Source organism: Pseudorca crassidens, chromosome 4 (genome assembly GCF_039906515.1).
Source record: "Pseudorca crassidens isolate mPseCra1 chromosome 4, mPseCra1.hap1, whole genome shotgun sequence".
In the NCBI taxonomy this organism is placed as follows: Eukaryota; Metazoa; Chordata; class Mammalia; order Artiodactyla; family Delphinidae; genus Pseudorca; species Pseudorca crassidens.
Genome location: NC_090299.1, coordinates 43,880,444 through 43,905,099, shown reverse-complemented (window position 1 = coordinate 43,905,099; position 24,656 = coordinate 43,880,444). Strand labels below are relative to the sequence as shown.

The 24,656-nt window shown below is 43.0% G+C and overlaps 1 protein-coding gene across 10 annotated transcripts in view; it reads left to right on the top strand.

Moving 5' to 3' along the window:
- LDB2 (LIM domain binding 2) overlaps positions 1–24,656 on the top strand; it is a 380,224-nt gene that overhangs the window by 117,302 nt on the left and 238,266 nt on the right. For all 10 annotated transcript variants that reach the window (XM_067735584.1, XM_067735582.1, XM_067735585.1 and 7 more), the window contains exon 2: positions 21,922–22,024. In XM_067735584.1, coding sequence (XP_067591685.1) covers positions 21,922–22,024 — 103 coding nt within the window. The remainder of the gene's footprint in view (positions 1–21,921; positions 22,025–24,656) is intronic.

Sequence of the window (24,656 nt, the reverse complement as noted above, 5' to 3'; positions counted from 1 at the left end):
GAGCAGCGGCTCAGGATCCAGGCTAAATTTAGAACCAGAATGGACAGCAGAGACACAAGGCTGAGATGTCAAAGGCCATGCAGAAGGAGCTATAATTTGTGGCAGTTTCTTTAGCTTCCCTGAGTGCTTCAGAATGAGTCTTCCTACAAGGTATCTCCAAGAGGGAGCCCTGCACTGGGCTTGTGCCTCCCCCTTGCCTGAACACAGATCAAGAGATAAAGCAGAAGCAGAGGAGATAGAGCCCTGAGCTGAGGGAGGCTGAAAGGGAGAAGGCAGGGCAGGGAGGGGTCGGCGGCCGGCCCCTGACCTACTTCACTGCTCTTCCCCTCTGGTAGATTGAATACATCAGGGGGAGAAGAAGAATGTGGGTCACCCCTCACGCTTTGGCATACCCATGTGTTCAGCGGAGAGTAAAATCCTGTCATACTGAATCCATCAGACAACCGGTGCTCGTGAAAGTAAATCTATTTTCCAGAATCAAAGACTAAGGTGTAGCCAACTGTCCTGGGTTGAATTCTCCTCGTATCCCTGTCTCCCAAATCCTAGACTCTCAGAATGCGACCTTATTTGGAAATAAGGTCTCTGAAGATGTACCTAGTTAAGATAAGGTCACACTGGGTTCGGGTGGGTTCAAATCCAATGTTTGGTGTCTTTATGAGAAAATAGAGACCCAGAGACAGAGACACACAGGGAGAAGGCCATGTGAAAGCGGAGGCAGAGATTGGAGTGACGTAGCTACAAGCCAAGGGATGCCAAGGATTGCCTGCAACCACCAGAGTCTAGGAAAGAAGCATGCAGCAGGTTCTTCCTGATAGCCCTCAGAAGGAGCCAAGTCTGCTGACACCTTGATTTAAGACTTCTAGACTCCAGAACTGTGGAAGCGTACGTTTCTGTGGTTTTAAGCCACCAGTGTGTGGCCATTTGTTACAGCAGTCACAAGAAATGAATACAGCCACCAACTTAACAGTGAGGACCTCTGAAATTCCATTCCTCAGGCCAGGTAGCATTACCAACTGTCGAGTGCCGGCCACTCCTTGGTACCCTGACACGTTCCTCACCTCACATCCTACTGCAGGGGGCTGCTTTCTCTTTCTCTCCATCTCCATTCTGAACTCCTTATGGGCAAAGACCCAGATTTAATTCTTAGCTGTTTCCCCAGCTCCTGGAATATACTTGGTACTCAACAAATATTGAAAGGATGAATGAATAAAATAGACACTTCTTGGCTACAGCAGTCCTTCCAAAACTTCAGAAACTCCAAGCAGCCTACCATTTTATGCATTCATTGTACTGACGTTATTAAGTGCCTACTGTGTGCCAGGAACTGTGCTCGGAGCAGGGAACATGGCGGTAAACAAATAAAAGGTCAACATTTCTGCTTTCTCATGGCTTATTATCTAGAGAAGAGATTGGGCAAGGGCATAGGTTAAACCAGCAGATACACTGATGTATTAATAGGTAGTTTGGGATGGCGATAAGTGCTCAAAAAAAAAAAAAAAAAATCAAGCACGATATTGGGTAGAGTAACTGGAGTTTCCTCAGTTAGATGCTGCTACGAAAGGTCTCTCTGGCATTTGACCTGAGACCTAAATAATAAGGGGGATTCAAGTCTGACGCTTTGGAGGACAAGCCCTACAGGCAGAGGAAACAGTAAGTGCCAGAGACCCGGAAGCGGAAATTAGCATGTGGTGTTGGGAGCACAGAGAAGAAAACTGCTGAGCAAGGTCCAGGGGCCCCAGGGTAAGGAATGATGTCAGTGAGATAAACTTGTCTCCTTTTTCATCTCCTGAAGCTGGCAGAGTTCCAGTTCACAATAGAGTGACTTATGTATGTTTCTGCGGTGAGGGAAGTTGCTTAAAATCAAAATTACGTTGGATGTTTATGGCTGGCAAAGGGGAGCCCCAAGGATGATCAAATCCTGCTAAGGAATGGCGCTAGGTTTTTATCAAAGCCAAAGGGAGGAGAAGCCAGACCTCGAATTTTCTCCTCCTGAGATCATCGGTCTGAATGGCCACCCATGGAGGCTTGGTTATGTTTGTCTTTGTTTTGTTTACAGCGCTGTGTTCTTTGTGCTCTAGCAGAAGGCAAGGAAGACTGGACTTTTGGAGATCATGCCCCTGGCTGATTTGAGCCCTGTGTCACCGGTACCAGCTTTTCAGCCATTCCGTGTCCTTCCGTTGGGTGGAAGGGATTTGAGAAGTGGCCTCGTGTTAAGAAGTTGTTTTGTTTGTCCTTGGTTTCCGCATTTTCATTAAATCATAGAAGTCTTTAATTGCTTCCATGTGGCCGAAATGCTCCTTGATTGGAATTCTATGGAAAATAGAGTTTGCTTTATTAAGTAGCGTTTCTTGAGGGATTTGAGTGCACTTTGGTTTCCTTCCTCTCCCTCCCCTCTTTTTCTCTGAGTTTTTAATTTGTTGCAATGTATAATCGCTTGCTTCTGTGCTGGAATTGCTCTCCAAGCTTCTACGATCGTGTATTATAATTCCCTTTATTACTGCAGCATCATTTTTAGCCTTTGGTTAAGATGACTGGACAAGAATCAGATTAAATGGAATTACTATCTATTTTTCATGGTGCATTGCTCCTGAAGCCAGCAGCCCCCCTTGCTTGCTAACTTTTTTTGTGGTTTTGGAAAGAATGAAATTAGAAATAATCAATACCTGATCTCTTTTAAGCCTCAGGGCACCCTGGGGGACATAGGTGTAAGTAATCCACATTTTACCTCCTTAGAGAAGTAATATGACTTGTCCGAGGTCATCCATGCAGAGTGTGTCAGAGCTCCAATGCCAACCAAGCTCCTGGAAATCCAAAGCCATCTCTGACATCCCTTCTACACTGTGATTTTCTAAAACATAAGCGAGCGGGGGAAAAAAAGCTGCTTCTGCGATGTGGGAACACAACAAATTACATCTAGTGCAATGTGTTAGTGAGTCCTTTGCTACAAACTATTGATAATTAATGCTTCTTCTCCACTGGAATAAAAGGAATTCTATTTCTACTTAATACAGAGAATGGAAACATTCGAGGGCTTAGGTGTATACCGCTGTATTAGTCAGGGGTCTCCAGAGAAACAGAACCAATAGGATATACGTATACATAGAAAGAGATGTATTACAAGGAATTGGCTCATGCAGTTATGGAGGCTGACAGACCCCAAGATCTGCATGGTGATTTGGAAAGCTGGAGACTGAGGACAGGACTGAGCCCAATAGCCTGAGAATCAGGAGAGCCAACAATTTAAGTGCCAATCCAAGGGCAGGAAAAGACTGATGGCCCAACTCAGGCCAGTGGAGTTTCCTCTTACTCTTTCTGTTCTATTTAGGTCTTCAACTGATTGGATGGGGCCCACCATCAGGAGGGCAATCTGCTTTACTCAGTCTCATCCAGAAACACCTTTACAGAAACACCCAGAATAAAGTTTACCCAAATATCTGGACACTCGGTGGCCCAGCCAAATTGATGCATAAAATTAACCATCACAACTCCCTAGATTTGCATGTTGCCTTATCATTTACTAATGAAGTGGTCTTGGTCAAAATCTTATTTCCTTCATCTGTCAATTGGAAGCTATAATATCTGTCTCATAGGAATGTTGGAAGAATTCAATGAGATAGTTTTCTGAAGTGCTCAGCACACTGCCTGGCCCAGAGAAAATGTTCAATGATCGCTAGTGATTTATTTTGTTACTATTACCATGTTATTGTTGATGATAGCAAATCCAGGAACACACAAGCAACGTTTTTGTGCATATATTTATGTTACATAGTTTGAGTCTAAACATTGTTTTTTTAAGTTTTGGCAAATGGCAATTTTATTCAACATAGAAATCCAGCCACTGGAAGTTAGAAGATTCATATGTAGCTTATGACTTTGATATTTGCTTCCTGGTAAACTTTGAGCACATTGTTTGCTTGCTCGTTTACAAAACACCTGTGTTGTTCATCTTACTCTCTTGGTATGGGGATCACATAAGATTCAGTATGTGACATCACCGAGCTTGCAGCAGCCCCTCCGGAGGGTGCTGACTGGGGTGGAGAAGGGGTGCCGCTTGGTATCAGGCCCTGTGCAGGTGCTCGTATCCAAGTTAAGCGGGATGGAATTACTGCTGCTAAAGGTAGTGGGGGAGGGGATGGGGATGAGGGCAGAGAGGGCTGGGAAGGGAAGCTTGTGCAAGGGTCAGCTGGCAGAAATTCTCTGGAACGTGAATTGAGGAAAAAGGCTTTACAGGTAGAAGCATTGTGTAAGCATTATATGTCTTATAAGAAAGTAGTACATTGTCATTAGATGGGTGGGTGGTTTGATGACCCTCAGAGGTGACAGTTGATTGCTTTGGAACCCGTTCTTAAGGCAGGACTGAGAGTTATACATATATGGGGCCTTAAAATATTTAAGGAAGAAGAAGGCCTCTTCGACATTGGTTTTCAAGTGGAAGTATTTGTCCCCAGTGAGGACTACTGATAGAGAATATACAGTCCGGGTGTGCAGAGAAGCTGGCAAGCGGGTGGTGCCCTAGAAGTAGAAATGCAGGGCTCTGGGTGCAGAGGCTGGAGCTGGCCTGGGGGTGTGGGTGGGGGCAGGGCAGGGCAGGGACGGGGTGGGTGGATATGAAAGCTACCCCTGCAGTAAGTTTCGCTTGGTAAGCTTGGCCTTGGTAAGCTTCCAAGAGAAAGGGAAGCAAAGAAGAGCTAACATTTGTTTAAGGAGAGTACTCTTCATCAAGGCTAAGTTTATGACCAGGTGTGCTCTGTGTTCCAGGCACAGTTCTAAATGCTTTGCATAGATTCTCTCCTTTGATAATTTCTCACAACAAACCCGTGAAGCAGGTACTAATGTTGTCCCTATCCCCCATTTTACAGATGAGAAAACTAAGGGCCAGTGTAGTGAAGTAATTCACCCAGGGCCACACAGCTCTTCAGGGGTGGTGGTCACTTGGTCTTGTCATAGAAGGTCCTTGGAACCTAAATTGATCTGACACTTCCCTGCTTAAAACCTTCCTAGGAGGTCTCGTTGGTAGGAAGAGATCCCGGGCCCTCACCAGGCTCATCTTTGGCCTCACTCCTGGCTCCCAATACTTGGCTCAGATGCCCTCCTTTTCATTCCTTAAATGCATCAAGATCTTTTGACCTCCAGGCTGGGGCACTTCTGGATCCTCACCTCTACTGACCAAACCCTCTCTTGAGAACAAATATACTTAAGAAGATATTTGTTTGATATAAATTGGCTGTGACTGGGGGAAGGCGGGTAACCCAAGACTTGTTCACCCCTCTGCCTCTGGTGCCTGCCCAGGATCCTTCTAGATCTCTATGTGACTCCTTCTCTCTCTTTCTTCAGGTTTTTACTCTAAATCAGTGGTGGTCAACCTGAAGGACATCTGGAAATGTCTGGAGACATTTTTTGGTTGTCACAACCAAGGGAGATTCTACTGGTATCTCTTGGGTAGAGACGAGGGATGCTGTCAAACATCCTACAATGCACAGGATAGCTTCCCCCTCCCCCAACAAAGAACTATCCAGCCCAATGTCAGTAGTGCTGAGGTTGAGAAACCCTGATCTAAAGAGACATTCCAGCAAGGCCACCCATGGTTGCCCCATCTAAAATCTCACCTCTCCTTTCTTACCCTCCATTCTTTGTGTCCCCCTTTCCTGCTTTATTATTTTTCTTCTGTGCACCTGTCACTCTCTGATAAATGATATATTTCACTTATTTATCTTGTTTATTGTTTGTCGTCCACTACTGTGTATGCTCTACAAGCACAGAGATTTATGTCCTTTTTGTTCACTGCTTTATCGTTAATGCCTAGGATATTGTCTAGCCCATAGTAAGCGCTCAATAAATACCAGTTGCATGTAAGAATGGATTCAGAGTCCAGGTAAGTAACAATCACCAGTTCATCACGGAGGCCACTTGGGTTAAAATCCATTTGCCATCCCTGTGGAGACTCTTCCTGCACCCTGGAAGGTGATGGAAATATTCCTTTTTAAATCCTTTGGTGAGGATGATGCCTTTACTTTAGCCCTGACCAAGATCCCCCAAAAATGTTTTCCCTGAAAGCAAGAGTAGGGAAGGTGGACAGGTTCTTTTTTTGAACAATAATCCCTGAAGAAGTGAGTGTTCTATCAGGATGCCTTTGGAAGGACCCTTAGAATCATCCTTATACTTGACCGATGGAGAAATCAAGGCCTGAAGCACATCCTCTAAGGACATTTAAAACACTTAAGAGTCTTTGATTTGCACTTGTGTGAGGTCACCCGGCAAAGAATCACCAGGATCAGAATTAGAACTCAGTTTTCTGCCTTCAGTGGAGATGGAAGGGGGAAAGTGAAAAATCCCGCATCAACAAATATGCTGCCGGCAGGCAAACCACAGTTCTCTGAAGCTCTCTTTTGCCTTGCAAGTTGTGATATCTAGCTGACAAGGGAGCAAACTGGATAGCTAAATGCAGAGCTTTCAGAGATGCTGAGACGCAAATTAGCCCCGAACCACAGGCAACTGTGGGTTTGAGGCCGGCGTGCGAAACAGAGGCTTCTCTTCCTTAGGTCTGCCTTGTAAACTCACTTCGGTGGATAGCGTACCCTCGCTTTTTCCCAGACAGGCACTGTGCAAGGCACTAGAGAGATGGTGAAAAACAAAACATTCATCCTGCCTTTGAGGAGTTTGCAGCCTGGAGAGGGAGACAGACAGAGGAGGGTGTCCTTGTTTGCATCTGCTGTCAGTGGCAATTGTGGGACAACTGGATAATTAGATTATACATTTTCTGAGGATAGAGATCTCTGTCTTGGGTGCCCTTAATGCCACCTAACACTGATGGCCAGACCAATAATGATGGGTACAAATTAATAAGCACTCCTTGAGTACCAGACACTGTACTAAGCACTTCAGTGTATCAGTTCATTTAATCTTCACAACAGCACTACGGGGTGCAGGGACCATTATGGTTCCCATTTTCACAGCGAAGGCAACTGAGATTGAATATCTTGCCCAGAGTTACAGAGCAAAGACTTGCTGGCTATTGACATCTAGCCCCAGGCTGTCAGGTTGTCAAGTGTGTGGGCTGTTCTATAAGATGTATCACTGAGATATATTATTTAATGTCCACCCAACCCTGGCCTTGAGACTTTCTCCACCACTTAGTAATAATGCCCTTTATTAGGTGTTTACTCTCTTCCAGTCACAGGTCCATGTATTATCTAATATAGTCCTCACAACGAAAGGTGAGGAATTATTATATCCGTTTTATACCCAATGAAGTGGAGGCAGAGAGAGCTTACGTAATTTGCCTGAGGTCACACAGCTAGTAAGTGGTAGAGCCAGGATTCAGGATAGTTCACGCAGGTGGAATCATTCAATATGTGGCATTTTGTGTCTGCCCTCTTTCTCTTTGCATAATGTGTTTGCCGTACATGTTAAAGCATTTATCAATATCTTACTCCTTTCATTGCTAATAGTGTTCCATTATACAGAGATACCACTTTGTTTACCTGTTCATCAGTTGATGGACATTTGGATGGTTTCCATTTCTGGGCTATTGTGAATGATGAAGCAATGTACAAGTCTTATATGTGATCTCTTATTACTGATATTTTCTGTCTCATGTCAGTCAAAAGGGATGAGTTCTGAAGCCAGGATGTGGCTCTGAACACTGATTCCAACATGTACCAGCTGTGTGCATGGGAAAATTAAGTAACCTGTCTGAGCGTTGGTTTTTTTTTTTATCACTTGTTAAGGAGAATAATAATAGTAGCTACCTGATCATGCTCAAAAGCCTGAAATATATAATGCACAGTGTTTGGTTCATAATTAAACACACAATAAATATGTGTGGTGAGAGGAGTATTGCAGGTGAAGAGGCGGAAGGGATAAAGGGAAAGTTTGTCAGGCTGCAACGACGTCCAAGAGAGTGGTAGGTGCTGAGTGGGTGGGTAATGCTGGCATCTGCCTACCTTGTGCATCGGGGCTTTCAGACTACGATGAGAAGTGACCACAGTGCGTGAGAGTTCCCGTTTCCTCAGCTCTCCAGTAACGTGTGGCATAGTTCAGTTTTTTTTTTTTTTTTTTTTGACAATCACATGGGTGTTCAAGGGCTTGGATTTAATTTACCTTTTCTTGACTACAAGTGAAACAGAACATCTCTTCATTGCTTTATTGACCACTTTCTGGGAATGGTACTTTCACATTTTTTGCTCTTTTATATGTTATTGATTTTTAATCTGGAACGGTTCGTTATATATCCTAGTTACTAATCCTCTTCCAGCTCATCATTTATATTGTAGCCTGTTTACAATGTCTTTTGTCATATGAAATGTTTATATTTTGATGGATTCAAATGGATCGCTTGTTTCTCATGATTTGTCTTGTGTTTGTTTACAAATTTTCCCCCTGTTCTGAGGTCACACAAAATATGCTCTCTTTTCTTCAAATAGTTTGAAAACTTTGTTTTTCTTCATTTATATGTGTCATCCATCTGGAATTTATATTTGGTTATGTGAAGTGGAATCAAATTTATTTTTTCCATGTGAAAAGCCAACACTACTTACCCATTTGTCTATCCTTTCCCACTCCCCCATAGGGCCACCTCTTTCATAGACCCAGGTCCCATGCATGCTTCTGTCTCTCAGCCCTCCATTCTGCCCTACTGCTCTGTTTATCCATCTTGCTTTCTTAATTTTACATTATAACCTAAGCATGCCTTTGTGTTATTATAAACCATGGGTAAACATTATGTTTAAAGATTCCTATTTTCTTTCTTTCTTTCTATTGTGGTTTCTGGAATCATTTCTCCCTTGTAGGGCAGCACATTGTTTCTAGTTTTTTTTTTTTTTTTGCTATTATGAAGGCTCCTGTGGTGAATATTTTTGCATATAAAACATTTACATAGTTTTGGATTATGTCCTTTGGATGGATTCCCAGAAATAGAATTACTAAGTCAAAGGGCATGAATATTTTTAATGCTTTTAATTCGTGATATATATTTATTTTAAAAATTAAAGGGAATAAAGATTCTGGTAGATTCCTAGTACTCTATTATGTAGTTGTAGCCAAAGGCACTGTGACAAGTCTGGGTCTGGGAATTGTTGCCCTGTAGAAGTCCAAAAGAGAGATTAATGTGGTCTCTTTGATAAGATTTCTCTTTTCTTTCTTCTTAACACATTTTTTGGTATTTTCGTTTATTCAAGCCATCATTTATTAAGCACCTACTGTGTACCAGGTTCTACAGCCAAGTGGGCAGCAGGATCTCAATGAGCTGATGTTTTTTAGTAGGTAGGAAGACAACAAACAGACCAAATCAAGTGATAAGTTCCTCCTGGAGAAAAAACATTGACTGATTAGGTAAAAAAGTTGGCTCCTATAGACTAGTGACAAGTGACACAGAACTTGAGATTTGAATGACAAGGAAGAGAAAGCTACGCCAAGTAGAGGAAAGGCATCACTCACGGATGGAACAGTGAGTGCAAATGTCTCTGTGGTGGACCAGAGTGTGGCCCCGGGTTAGAAGGAAGGTCTGTGTTGCAAGAGCCCAGGCTCGTGAGCTGTGTTCAATGAAGGGAACTGAGGCCAAGGAAAAATACCAAGTCCCAACCACGCAGGGCAGTTTGCTCCATGGCTAAAAGCAGCAATGGGAATCCACCGGATGGTTTCGACAGGGAGTGATGCAATCTAGTGGGCGTTGTTCAAAGATCATGCAGGCTTCTCAGCAGAGCACAGGTACAGGGAAACAGAGTGCTGGCAGAGAGAAAGATTAGGAAGCAATCACTGCTGTCCAGGCTGGAGGTACTGGAGGCCCAGACAAGGAGTGCAGGTGGAGGGAGAGAAATGTGGGTGGGCTCCATTCTAGGTTGGAAGGAGATTGCTGTTGGATTGGGGGTGTGGACTTAGCAAAAGAGCAAAGTCAAGAATATGTCCTAAAAGTTCGGGCTAAGAGAATGACAACTTGGAATTACATTATTGACATAGAAAAGAGTGGGGAGAATAGGTTTGAGGTGTGGTAAAAATAGGGGTGGGTCTGGCTTTGGCCATGTTCAGTCTGAGATGCCTCTTTGGTTAACAAGGGGGGAAGTTGGTGACACAGCTGGAGCCAGGGATCTGGAGGCCAGGGAGAAGCTGGGAGCTGTGATACAGACTTAGAGGGAATCTAAGACCCCAATAAACAGATGTGTAAACGGAAAAAAACATGGAGGCCTTCGACCAGCATCAAGAGAAACCTGTTATTTTCCTTCTGAGTTTTGAGATTATGCTGGATTTCTTCTATTTATCTCTGTGAACAAAAACCTTTTCCCTTTTCCCAAGGAAGAAGAGGGGAAAACACGAGTTTTCTTTTCTTGCTTCAGTCCCTGCACGGCCTTCCAATTTTGAGTGGTAACTCTAAGAATTATTCCTGTCATTTGATTCCGATGCAATTGGGCAGGTCACAAAATTAAGCTTTTGCATCTTGCAAGCTTTTCCAGAAGTGTTCTTTCATTGTCTGCTGTGTGTATGTTGGAACAGAAAATTGGTGCCTGGTTTTATGGTGCACTTTTCCCAAGATATACGACTTGCTGCCTCATCACATTATCCTGCCTCTCAGGACCTCTCACACCTAGAGGGTATGATGTAATATGAGGTATGGTGCTCGCCGCCCAGAACTGTCACCAGCGAGACCCATGCTGCTAGAGTAATGCTTCGCTAGGTCATTTTCAAAGTGGGTTTGCGCAGGGTCCCTAGTATATTATTTTTTGATATGTCAGAGTGCGTGTTTCCAGGTTGGAGTCTGACAGAGGAAATTTAATTATGAAGAAAATACTCCGCCTCCTTCACACCAGAATAGTATAGATGAGAACAGGCAGTGAAACTTTGCAGCTAGAAACAAACATTCAGGAATCACAATATTCAAGAACCAAATCCCAATGTTGCTCCTTACTTGGTCTGTGACCTTGGGTATATATCTTGACCTCCTGGGGCCTCAGTTTCCCCATTTAAATTGGGATAATAAAAGTACCAACTTGATAAGGATTCTGTGATGACTAGAAAGTAATTCGTTGTGAAACTCCTAAGCACTTTCGTTGAGTCACTCATTAAATATTTAACACCCCTGCTTAACAGACATGTGAACAAAAAAGAGAATAGAAGTGTCCAACCATCATGAAAACGCGATTGTGTTTCTTCAGGGTTTTGAGAATATGCTGGTTTTAATTAAACAGATATTTATTTGTTAAATGAAATAATTTAAATAATCAAGTAATCGAGTACTTATTTGTGGCATGCCTGCCAGGTGTTAGCAAATACACAGGCACCGGTAGAGATCCTGCCCTCATAAAGCTGATACCCATCCAAACTTTTAAAAAAAGTTATGATTTCATAATAGTTGCAGTAAATCCAAAGCTTATTTTTGGCACCTCCACTTGTGTACATTTTAGTCATTATGTTTAGATGATTGTAAATAGCATTTCTCTTTGGAATCCTCACAATTCATTAATACTTTCGTAGGTCAAGGGCAGAGACTGAAATACATGATTTTTCCAGGTGTTTGGGGTGTTTGATGTAGATTTACCTAGAGAGGCATATCTGCTGGACGCCAATTCCTGTCTGCTTTAAGAAATGTCTCTCCCAAGGCAGCAGCACAGGGGAGTGAAATGTAGTAGACACTTTCTAAAAGGGAAGCCTCGAACTGTGAGTGAAACCCTGAGATGTTCTGTCAAGACACATAATTTACTCTTAGTAACATGCCGTTTTAGAATTTCTCTGTTAAAATGATAACGTTTACTGTTAAATCAAATGCAATTTAGTTGAGAATAAACAAAGTCATAGTTGAGAATGAGAGAGAAAAAAAACAAAACAAAATAAAACTACAACCTCTGGGGGACTTCCCTGGTGGTGTAGTGGTTAAGAATCCACCTGCCAATGCAGGGGACACAGGTTCAAGCCCTGGTCTGGGAAGATCCCACATGACACAGAGCAACTAAGCCTATGTTCCACAACTACTGAGCCTGCGCTCTTAGAACCCGCGAGCCACAACTACTGAGCCCGCGTGTCACAGCTACTGAAGCCCGCATGCTGCAACTACTGCAGGTTGTGTGCCTAGAGTCCGTGCTCCGCAACAAAGAGAAGCCACCGCAATAAGTCAAGAGTAGCCCCTGCTCGCTGCAACTAGAGCAAGCCTGCGCAAAGCAGCAAAGACCCAACACAGCCAAAGAATAAATGAATAAATAAATAAATTTATATAAAAAAACTACAACCTCTGGGACATGAGATTAAAAAAATTCCATAACATTAAATAAAATGGGGGGATTTAAAATTCTCTCCCTGTGTTCATTACATGCTTGTTCAAAATTACCAGCTAGTGAGAGCAAATGATCTTACCTTATTACTTTTATTTCTGTGTCTCGATGTAGAATTCCATCGATGTGATGGAAAGCCTTGCTTTGAGCTGTCTGTTCAGGAAACAGAGCCCCAAACATTCAGTGCATTAATTGGAGATTGAAACAACTAAGAAGACAGTAGAAAGTTTGAAGAACATTGCTCTAGACAAAGAACATCGTAGTAAAGTGCTTATATGAGCCCAAACTCAAGAGCCAGAGTCCCTGTGTTTGAAATATCTCTGCTACTTGTTAGCTTCATAGTCTTAAGCAGATATTTAAATCCTCTGTGCCTCAGTTTTCTCATCTATAAAATGGCATGAATAATAGGACTTAGCCCCTAGGGTCATTGTGAGGTTTCAAGGAGTTTATATTAGTCAATGGATTCAGAATGGTGGCCGGCACACGGAAATGCTATGTAACTGTTGACTACTATTATTAAATGCGGCTAATTTGGAATAAACATGGTTTGATACAAGACTCCTAGGTTTGGAGAAATGAAGGAAGCAAAAAGACCTTTGTAGTCAGAGAAAATAAAAACCTGCACCCCCTTCAGTGTGTGAGAGCCTCTAGAAAGGGAAAGCCAGGAGATTTGGCAGGAGATTATTATCTTCTGTCTCAACATATGCAAGTGACAGGCAAAGAAATTTAGGGAAAGCGAGTCTGGCCAAGTGTGCATCAGTCTTGGTCCTGGAGACACATGTTTTTTCTGCAGTGTTTTCTAAGAGAGGTCAACTGACATGTGTAAGATGGGAGTGACCACAATGGTAAGATACAAATGAATAGTGTGCTATCTATGTGTGCGTGTGTATAAGACAGTAGGGAGAGGAGATATCATTGTTTTCTAGAACTGCAAGATACTGAAGAAAGTCAATGCCCTCCTCATCTTCCCGTTTCCAGACCCCTTCATACATTCTCTCCACTTTGACCTGTTTAAGTTTATTTTCATTGAAAAAACACACTTTTCAAGAAATAGATGCTTTATGTATGGTTCATCCTTCGGAGGGGGTGTATGTGTGCCACGTGACAAGTGGTTGCCATGGTAATTTCTCATTATTGTTGAATTGAAAAATAATTACTCTGGCAAAAATCCCACATAACCTGTCAGTGCTTAAGTTAAAGATGCTGGGGGGCAACCCTGGCACCAGGATCCTGTTTTTGGTGGAGAGGGACAGAGATAGGAATGGAAAAGAATCCGAGTTGGAAGCAAAATGCTTTTGTGGATTTTTAAATATAATTAAGACTCTCTTCTGCTATTTGACCTGAGTGCATCTCTCATCCTGATATATGATTTGGCTGCCGGGGCTACTTGGGCTCACCTGTGAGATGGGACAAAGGGACCAAGGATTTTCATCACAGAAATGTATAGAGGGGATTACTTAGAGTGGAGAAGCTTTAATGGTGTTTTTACCTAATTAAGATATACGGAGAATTGCAGGCCACACCCCTCCACCCGGGTCTGGGTTCAGGCTGAGTTAATTTCGTCTTTATTTACCTGGAGGCTGTTCTCTGCTATTGTTACTTTCCAGCTTTGGGAAAAGAATCCACTTTTTACTTATTAATATTCACTAAGCACTAAATATGCACTGTTCAGGTACTAAACAACAGCCAGGATTGAAAGGAAAAGGCAAGCATGACCTCCATGAGAATCCTTGTGGCAGAGCGTATGGAGTTAGATGGCCCTCACTCCCTACCTGTGCACGCACACATTGGGGTGTTTGGTACTCAATCATTCTGTCTCATGAGCCATTTCGGAGGACCATGAAGCAACTATGCTTCCTTTCTTGTGTTGTGTCAAGAACTCATCCTGCTTTTGGTTAATGAAGTCCCTGGGATACACTCTGCCTTTAAAAGAATGATAGGAAAACTTTTATTAGTAGTGGTATTTCCATCATTGCATATTCTTTGGACTTTCAGATGCTCATCCTTCTCCTGGCAGAGCCGGACTCTGTTTTGTAATTCTGTGGATCTTGTTATTAGGTCTCACATGGAAATATATCGCTTGGAAATGCTCTTAGTTTCATCTCTACCCGTTCATCTTCAGACCAGAAGTCTTCAATCTGGAAACATAGGGACCTCCTAATGGAAGAGCCAAAATATACACACGTGCACACCCTATGCCTAGGCATGGCCGCTTTAAATATATGCCCCAGAGAAATCCTTACACATTAACACAAAGGGACACTGCAAACATACTGATCGCATCATTGTTGTAATGGCAAAAAATTAGAAACTGTCTAGAGATCATTAGTAGCAAAATGCTTAAATAAAATATATTCTTTTCGTCTAGTGTACTACCATGTAGCTTATATGAGGAAAGAAGAGGCCCTAATATATAAAATGGAGACATCTCCAAAACACAATGTTGAATGAGAAAAAAAAAGTTTAAAGAAGGAAACATAATGTATGATATCATTTAAATAAAATATTAAAAACATAGAACAGGGCTATATATGAATAGAGTTATGTATGTATATAAATATAAAAGATGGGCTAGGAAGGGCCGTATGATTTTCACGAAATGGTTGTTTATGGGAGCCTGGGGGAAGGGAGAGAAAAATACAGCAAGCTATGGAGACCCAGGACGTTTATTTTTATTTATAATTTTTAATTCCTTTTAAAAAGGAAAGAAAGATATTATTTTAATAATTGTTAACTCTGGATAATGGGCCATAGGCTTTCACCATATTATCCTCTATTCTCTATTTTTAAAAATTACTACAGTAAAACATCACTTATTTATTTATTTACTTATTTATAAACATCACTTATTTAAGTTACAATCAATGAAGTGTATTCACTTAACCAATGTTTCACTGAAAAGAACAAGAAAAATGCCCAAAGGTGGTTCAGTGGAATGGCAGTGTAGGTGGGAAGTAATTTCTGCATCAATATGAACTTGTCACATGCATGGTTGGTACGTCCACTGATGAAAAGTGAGGCAACAGTGACATGACAGAGAGAAGCCTCTGCTTGTACATTGCCCTGGTCCCCTAGCCACTGAGTTTAGACTTAAGATTCCTGCAATCTTCGAGGAAGAATCTTTTTTCTTGTTTTTTTTTTTTAAAACCAACCTTTCAATACCGAGGTGTTGGGTAGGAGTTTATTTATTTACTTATTTATTTATGTATGTATTTATTTTGGCTGTGTGGGGTCTTCGTTTCTGTGTGCGGGCTTTCTCTAGTTGCGGCAAGGGGGGGGCCACTCTTCATCGCGGTGCGCGGGCCTCTCACTATCGCGGCCTCTCTTGTTGCGGAGCACAGGCTCCGGACGAACAGGCTCAGTAGTTGTGGCTCACGGGCCTAGTTGCTCCGTGACATGTGGGACCTTCCCAGACCAGGGCTTGAACCCGTGTCCCCTGCATCGGCAGGCGGACTCTCAACCATTGCACCACCAGGGAAGCCCCGAGGAAGAATCTTACTCACTGTGTGGTTACGGCCTCACCATCTGTTCTACTCCCTACTGGGTAATTTATAGGTGGGAGATCTGTTGAGAATGGAGAGATGCCTAATGCCTGGTCCTTATTCTTTAGCATCTCATGGTCCTCTACAGCAGCCGCAAATTTAGATAAATTTATATTGCAAGGCAGTGATTCAATTATAATATGATCCACACTCGAACAGGGGTAGAGGTATCAAGCTTTCCTAGCACAGGAGACAGGGAAAAAAGGAATCAAAGGACTGGGACTTGGTATTTGCTGGACATGCCAGGCCAAAAGAACAACATATGCAAAGACAAGGAGGCAGGAAATGGTTAAAGACGGACCCTTGGTTCGACAAGGTAAGTTGCTGGGTCCTTTGGCTCCACACAGGCCAACTCCTGACCATGCTGGTCCCCAGAGTGGTAAGAGTGGCTTTTCCCTGGATAGAATGTCTTTTCCGATGTATCCACCAAATGTTGTATCTATGCTATGTGGCAGTAACTGGTGTGCGCGGCCACCCCACCTACCAAAAACCTCAGGCTATTGGTTTGTTTTTAAAGGCATTTGTCATAACCTTTACCTCCAAGTCTTGAGAGGTTGATCTGGACCTGCTGGTCAGTCTCAAGGCCCTTCCTAGTTATTCTCCACATTGGTTTGACTGGAGGGGATTGCCTGCATGGAGAGTGGGCAGCAAAATCCTACCTTCCCTTCACACCTTAGGGGAAACCAGACTTAGTGAGCTCCTCTTTGGAATCCTTGCTGTGAAACAGCCTTGGAAACTTTCCTCACACAGCCTCCTACTGGTCAGCTTATTGGACTTGGCCATGTGACCTGCTCCCAAGGGAACTCCTTGGTTCTTCCTCCAATGACGGAGGTGCCAAGTATGCGATCAGGAGACAGAAGTGTTAGCCTGTGGATAGATAGAACCGCAGAATCGTGACCAGTCATTTTCTGTTATATTTCCTTGGTCTCTTGCACATGTTGCCTTTGTCTGCGAGGCTCAGACCATCTAGATGACCGACATCTAGACGTTGAATAATGGTGGCACTAATTTTTTATCATTGTCCACAACTCATGAGGCTGTTAGCTCAGCTCTGTGGCTGAGAACTGAGATTCCACCAGTCACACTGTAAGATCTTCTGCCAGAGATTTCGTATTTGGTTTAGCATAGGTCTTTGTAGCTGCATTGCAGCGGCTGCCTGGACTCCTGGTCTAGTCATTAGGCAAATGTCTTCCATAAAATTGCCTCACTGATCCCAGGAACTATACCAGCCAGCCAAATGGAAGGAAGGGCTGTTCAAAGAGGAGGTTTATTTTCAGAAAAACAACATGAAGGTGGGGGAAAGTGGGCAGAATCTGAAAGAACTGGAGGAGGAGATCTGTTCAAGCAAAATTTCCTCTTGCTAATTAATGCTGGCCTCTTCTTCTACTCTTGTGAATCTTTTTGTCTTCAACCTAAGGTGGAAAATCACTTTTTAAGCAGAATTATTTGGAGAAAACCTGGCCTGGTCAGTTCATCAGTTGTAACAAACAAATCTGCTGCGTGGTGAGGGCTGTTGGTAACAGGGGAGGCTATGCATGTGTGCGGGCAGGGAGGGTGTGGGAATTCTCTGTACCTTCCTCTCAATTTTGCTATTTAAAAAAATAGACTGGAATTACGCAGACTTGGATGTGAACTTTAGCTTTGCCACTTTCTAGCTGTCTGATCTTTACTAAGGAGTTTAACTTTTTTGAAATTCAGATTCTCTGTTTATAAATATCTGAAGGTCAAAGGAGACCATAAGAAAAAATAATAATAGCTGCCATTTATTGAGCAACTATTATGTGCCGGGCAGTTTCTCCTTAGCCCTCACAGTCCACTGAACTGATTGTTCCCACTTTGCAAATGAGCAAATAGATGCAAACAAGTTAGGAGGCTTGACTTAGGTCACCAGTGAATAAGAGGCAGAATTCATATGTTGAAGCCAATGTAACATAGAGGTTAAGGGTATAAATTCTTCTAAGGATGCCTGCTCTGCCCCTGGGGGCAATTAGGACAGTTGTGAATATAAGATGGTTCAATTCATGGAAAAAACTTAGAAAATATTGAGTTATGGGTACTACTGTTAACCCAGGGCCCCCCAGACATGTATTCTTTCCATGATCTCCTTCCTTCAGAAAAAAGCCAAGTTAAGACTGGCCTGTACTTGACATTTAGTAATATTTTCTTAAAAATACTACTTTTTAATTCCCTTTCTCCATCAGCATTTTTCCTCTCATCACTAAGGACTAACTCAAAAGCCTTATATATGTGTGTTGGGGGGCAGTTGACAACTATAACTTAAAAATAATATCCAAATTTTTTGTGTGTCAGTTTAAAAATATTGGCCAATAGACAAAGTAGGGTCAAGCATCTAGAGCTCACAAAAACTGTGTAAGTGATTTTCTTGAGTTGGGCTTTTGATGGAACAAAAAGGAATTCCAGTCTTTCATCCACTCATTCATTCTATCAGCCAAAATGTGTATATATTCTATTAGGTACCTATTATGTGTCTTGTCCTGAGAAAGCACATATCACATTTTTAGTTTTGGAATGTTCTTGCAAGATTTGTGACCAAAGCCAATTGATTTTTTGTGTGTGTATAGTCACCTGATATGACCTTCTCTTACCAAAACTGTCCTGACATTTCCTGAGACATTGACTCATCTCATGTTCCATTATAGTTAGTTTGAATCAAATGTCATCCCCCCTTCTTGGGTCATCACTCCCCCTCCCCACTTGATTTCTGCCAACACTCACTTGTCTGGGCCCCGTGGAACCTGTATGGCTGCTCATAGACAATTCTCCCACCTCCCTACAGCCTTAATCCTTTCTTTTCTCCTAGTGACTTCAGATCAGCCTGTGTTCTCCCTGGGCTTTTACCTGCCACTAGTCCATTTTCTAGCAGACGTGCTAAAAACCAGGAATTAGATGACAGGAAAATGGAGGTAGAGGAACTGATCTAGTCACTGGGCCTGTGAACAATTAGCAGGCCAAAAGGAGTTGATCAATTTCCATTCAGAGTTTTCACTGTGTTGTAGACAGGTATTGTTGCCAAGTAAATGGGTTACAAATAGTTGAAGTGATTTGGAGACATGCTTGATATATAAACTTTTTTTTTTTTTTTTTTTTTTTTTTTTGCGGTACGCGGGCCTCTCACTGCTGTGGCCTCTCCCGTTGCGGAGCACAGGCTCCGACGCGCAGGCTCAGAGGCCATGGCTCACGGGCCCAGCCGCTCCGCAGTATGTGGGATCTTCTCGGACTGGGGCACGAACCCGTGTCCCCTGCATCGGCAGGCGGACCCTCAACCACTGCACCACCAGGGAAGCCCTATAAACATTTTTCATGTAGAGTTCTTTAGAGCATGGAATGCTTCATCCCTTAGGAATGGTGTCAAAGATGGTAGATAAAGGTAGGAAAGGGGCATTGTATTGACCTTTACTGTGTTCCAGGCACTCTTCTGGGCACGTTACAGCCATTAACTTATTGAATTTTCACATCTACCTCGCAAAATAGTTATTAATGTAACTTGTTGCATCTACTGTGAAGATAGTTATTACTGTTGTTGTTATTATTATCATTATCGTTATCCTTAATTTCCAAGTAAGGAAACAGGGTCAGGGAGGTAAAATAAGTTGTCCAAGTTCACATAGCTGGGAAGAGGTAGTGTCGGGATGAGCCTCCTCTGAGGATTGCCCGCAGGACGAATTCCACCAGTGTTGTAATACCACCTGCCCTACCGCATGGTGCTGGCCTCTTTCTGGGCATGAGTCCTGGCATGTGGGACAGTAAGTACAGCGAGGAGCTGGAAGAGAAACCAGCCTGAGACAAAATATGCCCTTTTCCATCTCCCTTCCTTCTTTCTGAACCCTAGCCCTTGCCTTCCCAAGGACGCCAGAGAAATGAGTCGGCAGAGACAGGGGCAGATCTCAGATGTCCGAGAGTCCCAGTCCCTATATAGGAATTCTGAAAGCGTTCCCCCCACTTTCACTTTCTCTCTAATATCGTATTACATGATTAAAATATAGTTCTGGGGCAATCATTCCTTGAACCGGCATTTTGACACCACACTTAATAACTATTATGGCATGAACGTGAGTATTTTAAAAAGCTACATGTGAACACCAGCTCTGCTGTTTATCGGCCGAGTGGACTTGGGCAAGTTACCTTCACCACCTAATCCGTTTCTGCAGTTGTAAAACTGGGATGATAACGTGAGCAGTTCCAGCCAGTCACTGAACAGCTTTCATTGAGTAATACCATGGCCTCGTCACCGTCTGGGACCTGGGAGATGGAGAAGCAGGCAAAACACAGCCCCTACTCACAAGAAACTGATATCGTACTGACAAGGGAAAAGAACAAAACAAAACCAAGAATCAGGGTGGTAATGACGAGCGAGTGAGAAAACGTATATAAAGTATTTAGAACAGTGTTTGGCATGTGGTAAGCGCTCCATAAATGTTAACCATTATTCTTTTTCCATCCGTATAGCAATTTGAAATGAAAAAGCCCTGTGTATCCAGGCTCCCAAATAGGGTTTCTTGCCCCAGCTGCTTCTTCACTTCCAAGCCCACTAATTTTTCTAGAAGCTCTGACAGTTTCCACAGCATTCAGGCCCTGTGCCGTGGTCTCAGGTGTGGAGCGAGGCTGTCTGTTTGATGCTCAGTCGGCTGCGCCCTGCCAGTGGGTTTGAGCCCTTTGAGGGTAGAGACCAATCTCTTATCCTGCTGTGTATTCCGAGGGCCTGCACGTAATAAGTGCTCAATAAACATTTGTTTCTGAAGGGAGATGGGAGGGGGGTAGTTTGTATGTGGAGTCATGATATACCCCTGGATGGTTTTATATTTACTGTATTCTACTAAGAAAAGTGTTGGCTTTTGGTATGGCGATCGGGAGGAGGCCAGAGAAAAAGAGACGAGGACAATCATTTGTCTAAGCTTCTTCTTTTCTGAAAAGAGGAACAGCATCGTTCTTCAGTGGCCCCTTATTTATTCCCGTTGGGACTGAAGGCTTGTTCCCAAGGCCTGCCAGTGACAACAACTTAATGTTGTCGTAAGCAGAACAACTTAATGGGAGGAAGAGAGGCTGGTGAGACCTTGGCCGGGGCCCCAGGGTGGGGGCCTTTAAGAGAGGAGCAGCGGGCCCCTCTATGTCCTTCCGCCATCTGACAGGCAGCTGGGAAACATCTTGCCCTGAAAGCTGGCGCTAACCAACAATTCTCTGTAAAAAGATTGTGCTTAAGAATTTGAGGGTAAATTGAGCACTATACAGAGAATGAGGCCCAGGTATGATTCCCCCTTTTAAATGTAACACTTTGCATAACCCTCCTAATTCCCTGTTAGAGGAGGCCTTTCCTCTGCCCTTGAAGCTTAGCAATGATTTTAATGGCCTTCAACTGGGCCAATTTCAAATTATTTTCTGGATGAGCAAGGGAAACATTCAACCCAAGACAAACAAACAGAGTTCATGTGGATGGTTTGCATTCTGCTGAACTATTCTGTTTTTAATAACTGATTTAATAACGAGCAAGTGATTGCCTATAATCTTAAACCAATCCTCAAGAACAATCCACATGCATGTGATGGTTGCTCGTGCACAAACTCATCTTTCTACATAAATCCGTGTAGCAATACCTGTATCTTTTATAGGGATGTTTGCGTAGAGGAAGACTACAAGCCACACACAACTTTTCTTTTTGAATAAATTATTGTTAAAAAATGTACTCTTCTCCTTAACCTGGTTGTAATATTGTGCTTTCTGTTTGTAAAATCGGACTGCTAAATGAGCAAAGAGAAAGAGAGAGGGAAAAAGCTGAATGTATTTTACATTAAAAGCAAACCTTTTTCTTAAAAAACGTCACATTGTGCTCCAGAATACGTTTATTAAATCTCCCCAAATATGTCCTCGAGAATTAATTTTCATTTGCTTTGCATTAACTCGTTTATTGAATTGGAATTCAGTCCTCATTCGAGGCAATTAATTTGAAGAGTGACCACACGCCTGCCCACACCCCTTCCAGAACACCCACATACATATGCTAAGTCCCAAGCCACCGTTGACTGGATTTTTCTGCCTTTTTCCCTTTTCTTTTCCCCTTTGAGATATTTTTCCACTCTTGCCTGTTAAATACATGATCTGTCTTTTTGCAGGATAGCGACAACCTCTGGTGGGATGCGTTTGCCACCGAGTTTTTTGAAGATGATGCCACATTAACCCTTTCCTTTTGTTTGGAAGATGGACCAAAGCGATACAGTAAGAAAGAAGTTTATTTTCTCTAATATTCCCTCTTTTTGCGCCCGTAAGAAAACCACAGGGGTCTTCAGAGAATAATACAGTGCTGACAGGCTGACAATAATCCCGGCCTCCTGCCTCTGATCAAGGCACTGTCACCGGGTGGCAGCCCGACTCGGCAGCAGGAGATTTCCTTCGAGGCTTAGGATGTTTGGGCATTTGCCAGTTTAGAGAGCGAGGCAAATGGGAACCAAGCCCCCCAATGATAAGCGGTAGCTGCATTGTGGAGACTTGCCGTCCGTCTCTTCCCTGCGACCCTTCTTTATGCTTGACAACACTTCACACCCAACGCTCTGCTTCTGAAGTTCCCTTTAAAAATATATCCTCACAATCACTGTATCAGCTATATCCTTCTAATTCCCTCTTATCAATTATCTCAGGTATTTATTTGACAAGCGCTGTGTTTTCTTGGGGGCGGGGGAGGCCACAGCTGCTTTGAACACACACTTTGGGATTCGTGTTGACAGAATTTATAGTTCCTTGTCTTTCTGGCGAGTGATAACTCTGTAAAGATCCTCAAATTACAGCCTGTGGCACCTTGGGTAACAGCTGATCTGTCCTGATTAGGTTCAGCCAACTTGTCAGAGATCAGATTTGCTAGTTGTGCTGTAAGACTGAGAGGCATAAATACGTCAGCACAAAGACAATTAATGTCCAGTTAGATCAGAGAGAGATGCGTTTTCAGAAATCAGCGTTGCACATGTGAAGGGATCTGTCTGTCAGAGGGTAAAACATCCCAAATGTGTCAAACACGGAGCTGATGATGGGACCAACCGCAGTATGTACAAATGAGTCAGTCCAGAGCATTGAGTAAATGATGGGTAATAGCACTCTTGATATATACAATGAAAAGATCTGATTGTTGCTAAATGTATTTCAAAGCCACTAGAGCACAACCAGTGCTTTATTTTTTTCTTAATTTTACAGGACTTTAGATAACTTAGTATTTGGATCTATTGTACGATGAGTTGATTAATTATGCTAATAAATAGATGGTGATTTTGCAAAAGTGGCGAACCGTGGAAAGCAGGACAGCTTGCTCAATTGAAACTCATTGCCGGAAGCATCTCTTTAGATTTGTATATTGTGGGCTTTCAGAGGCTGGGACATTTTTAATAAATATTTTGGGTGAGAGGGGCAGCTAGTGTGCCAGACAAGGGGCTTCTCCAGAATGTCTTTCCATTCAACATAATGACACCTGTTGCAAGCACTGGCAAGCCCACTGCATCGGGGGTCCTGGTAAGTTCACTCGCTTTCTGTGTGTGGGAGCTCCCAAGCAGCCTCACACACTACAGAGCAGGAGCGTCGGGTACAGAAGCTGCCGTTTCAGAATTCCCTAGGGGATAAATGAACGTGGCAATCGAACAATTACTCTCTCCCCAAAAGCCTGCCGGATCAATGGTGAATAATTTCGAACCAAGCAGTCATCCATCCTCTGAGTCTTCTTATTTTTTTCTGAGGCATAAGCTCAGATAACTTCAAGTTATCATTGTTTTATGTTCCTGTGCTGTGTGTGTGTGTGTGAATCCGTCAGGGTCTGCTCAGGGAACTAGAATTACTAATAAAACAGATTCTCAATCTTCCTTCTGTCCACCCCTGACCCCAACATCATTTGGGGGTGAGGCATGATCAGTGCTTGTTAAGATCTTATATTCATGTACAGGAGTAAATGCCTGACTACGAGCCATTGTTGCCCAGGTTTCTTTGTTTCTCTGAACCAAAATATTTCCCGAGCGGCGAAGAGAAACAAAGATGATCGACAGTCTGGAGCCCAGTCTCATCAGCTGCTTTGCTGACAGCCTGGTGATGTGCACACGCTGCTGATGTGCGGGCAAGTGACAGTTGATTGACAGCCTAGGACCGGGAGATAGGGAAGATGAAGGATGCTTAGAACGCCTGACGCGCTTGCTGTTTATGCAGCGCTCCAAGCATCTCGCGGCCACCTTAACCCATTCACGGTCCAGGCACACTGTGCCGGGTGGGCAGGGAAAACACATGCTGGCCCTGGGCTGGGGCTGCAGCACTTCCTGGAGACCTTGCAGGGAGCTGAGAGCTTTGCATTTCTGAGGAAGAAAATAGGACTTGGCTATTACATTTGTGTATGTAAAACATTTCCCCGTATTGCTTTCATTCTAGGTACCAAGAAATATTCTAGATGAGGTTTACTTAATCCTTACTAGAAAAATCTTTTCCTTCTCCCTCCCCATGTCTACTTTTTCAGAGGGTTCCTCTGGCTCTAAGAGATCTGATCTCTAAGCTACCGTAAATCATGTAATATGTGTTTACTTGTTTATTTGTTGTCTATCACCCCCTATTAGAGTGTTATCTCCCTGTGCACAGGGGCTTTGTTTTATTTATTGCTGAATTCTCAGATTAATACAGAAACCTGCACAACATAGGTACCCAATAAATATTCATTGAATGAATGATTGAATGAATGAATGGACATTTGGGGAAAAGTTTATATCCCAAACAGAATGCTGGCAAAACAATCCCTATACCGACATCCTTGGACTTACTTAAATGGGAAGAACTCAGTCCAAAGTGCTCTGCTGGTGTTTTCAAATAAGCTCTAGGATATGGTTGGATCTGT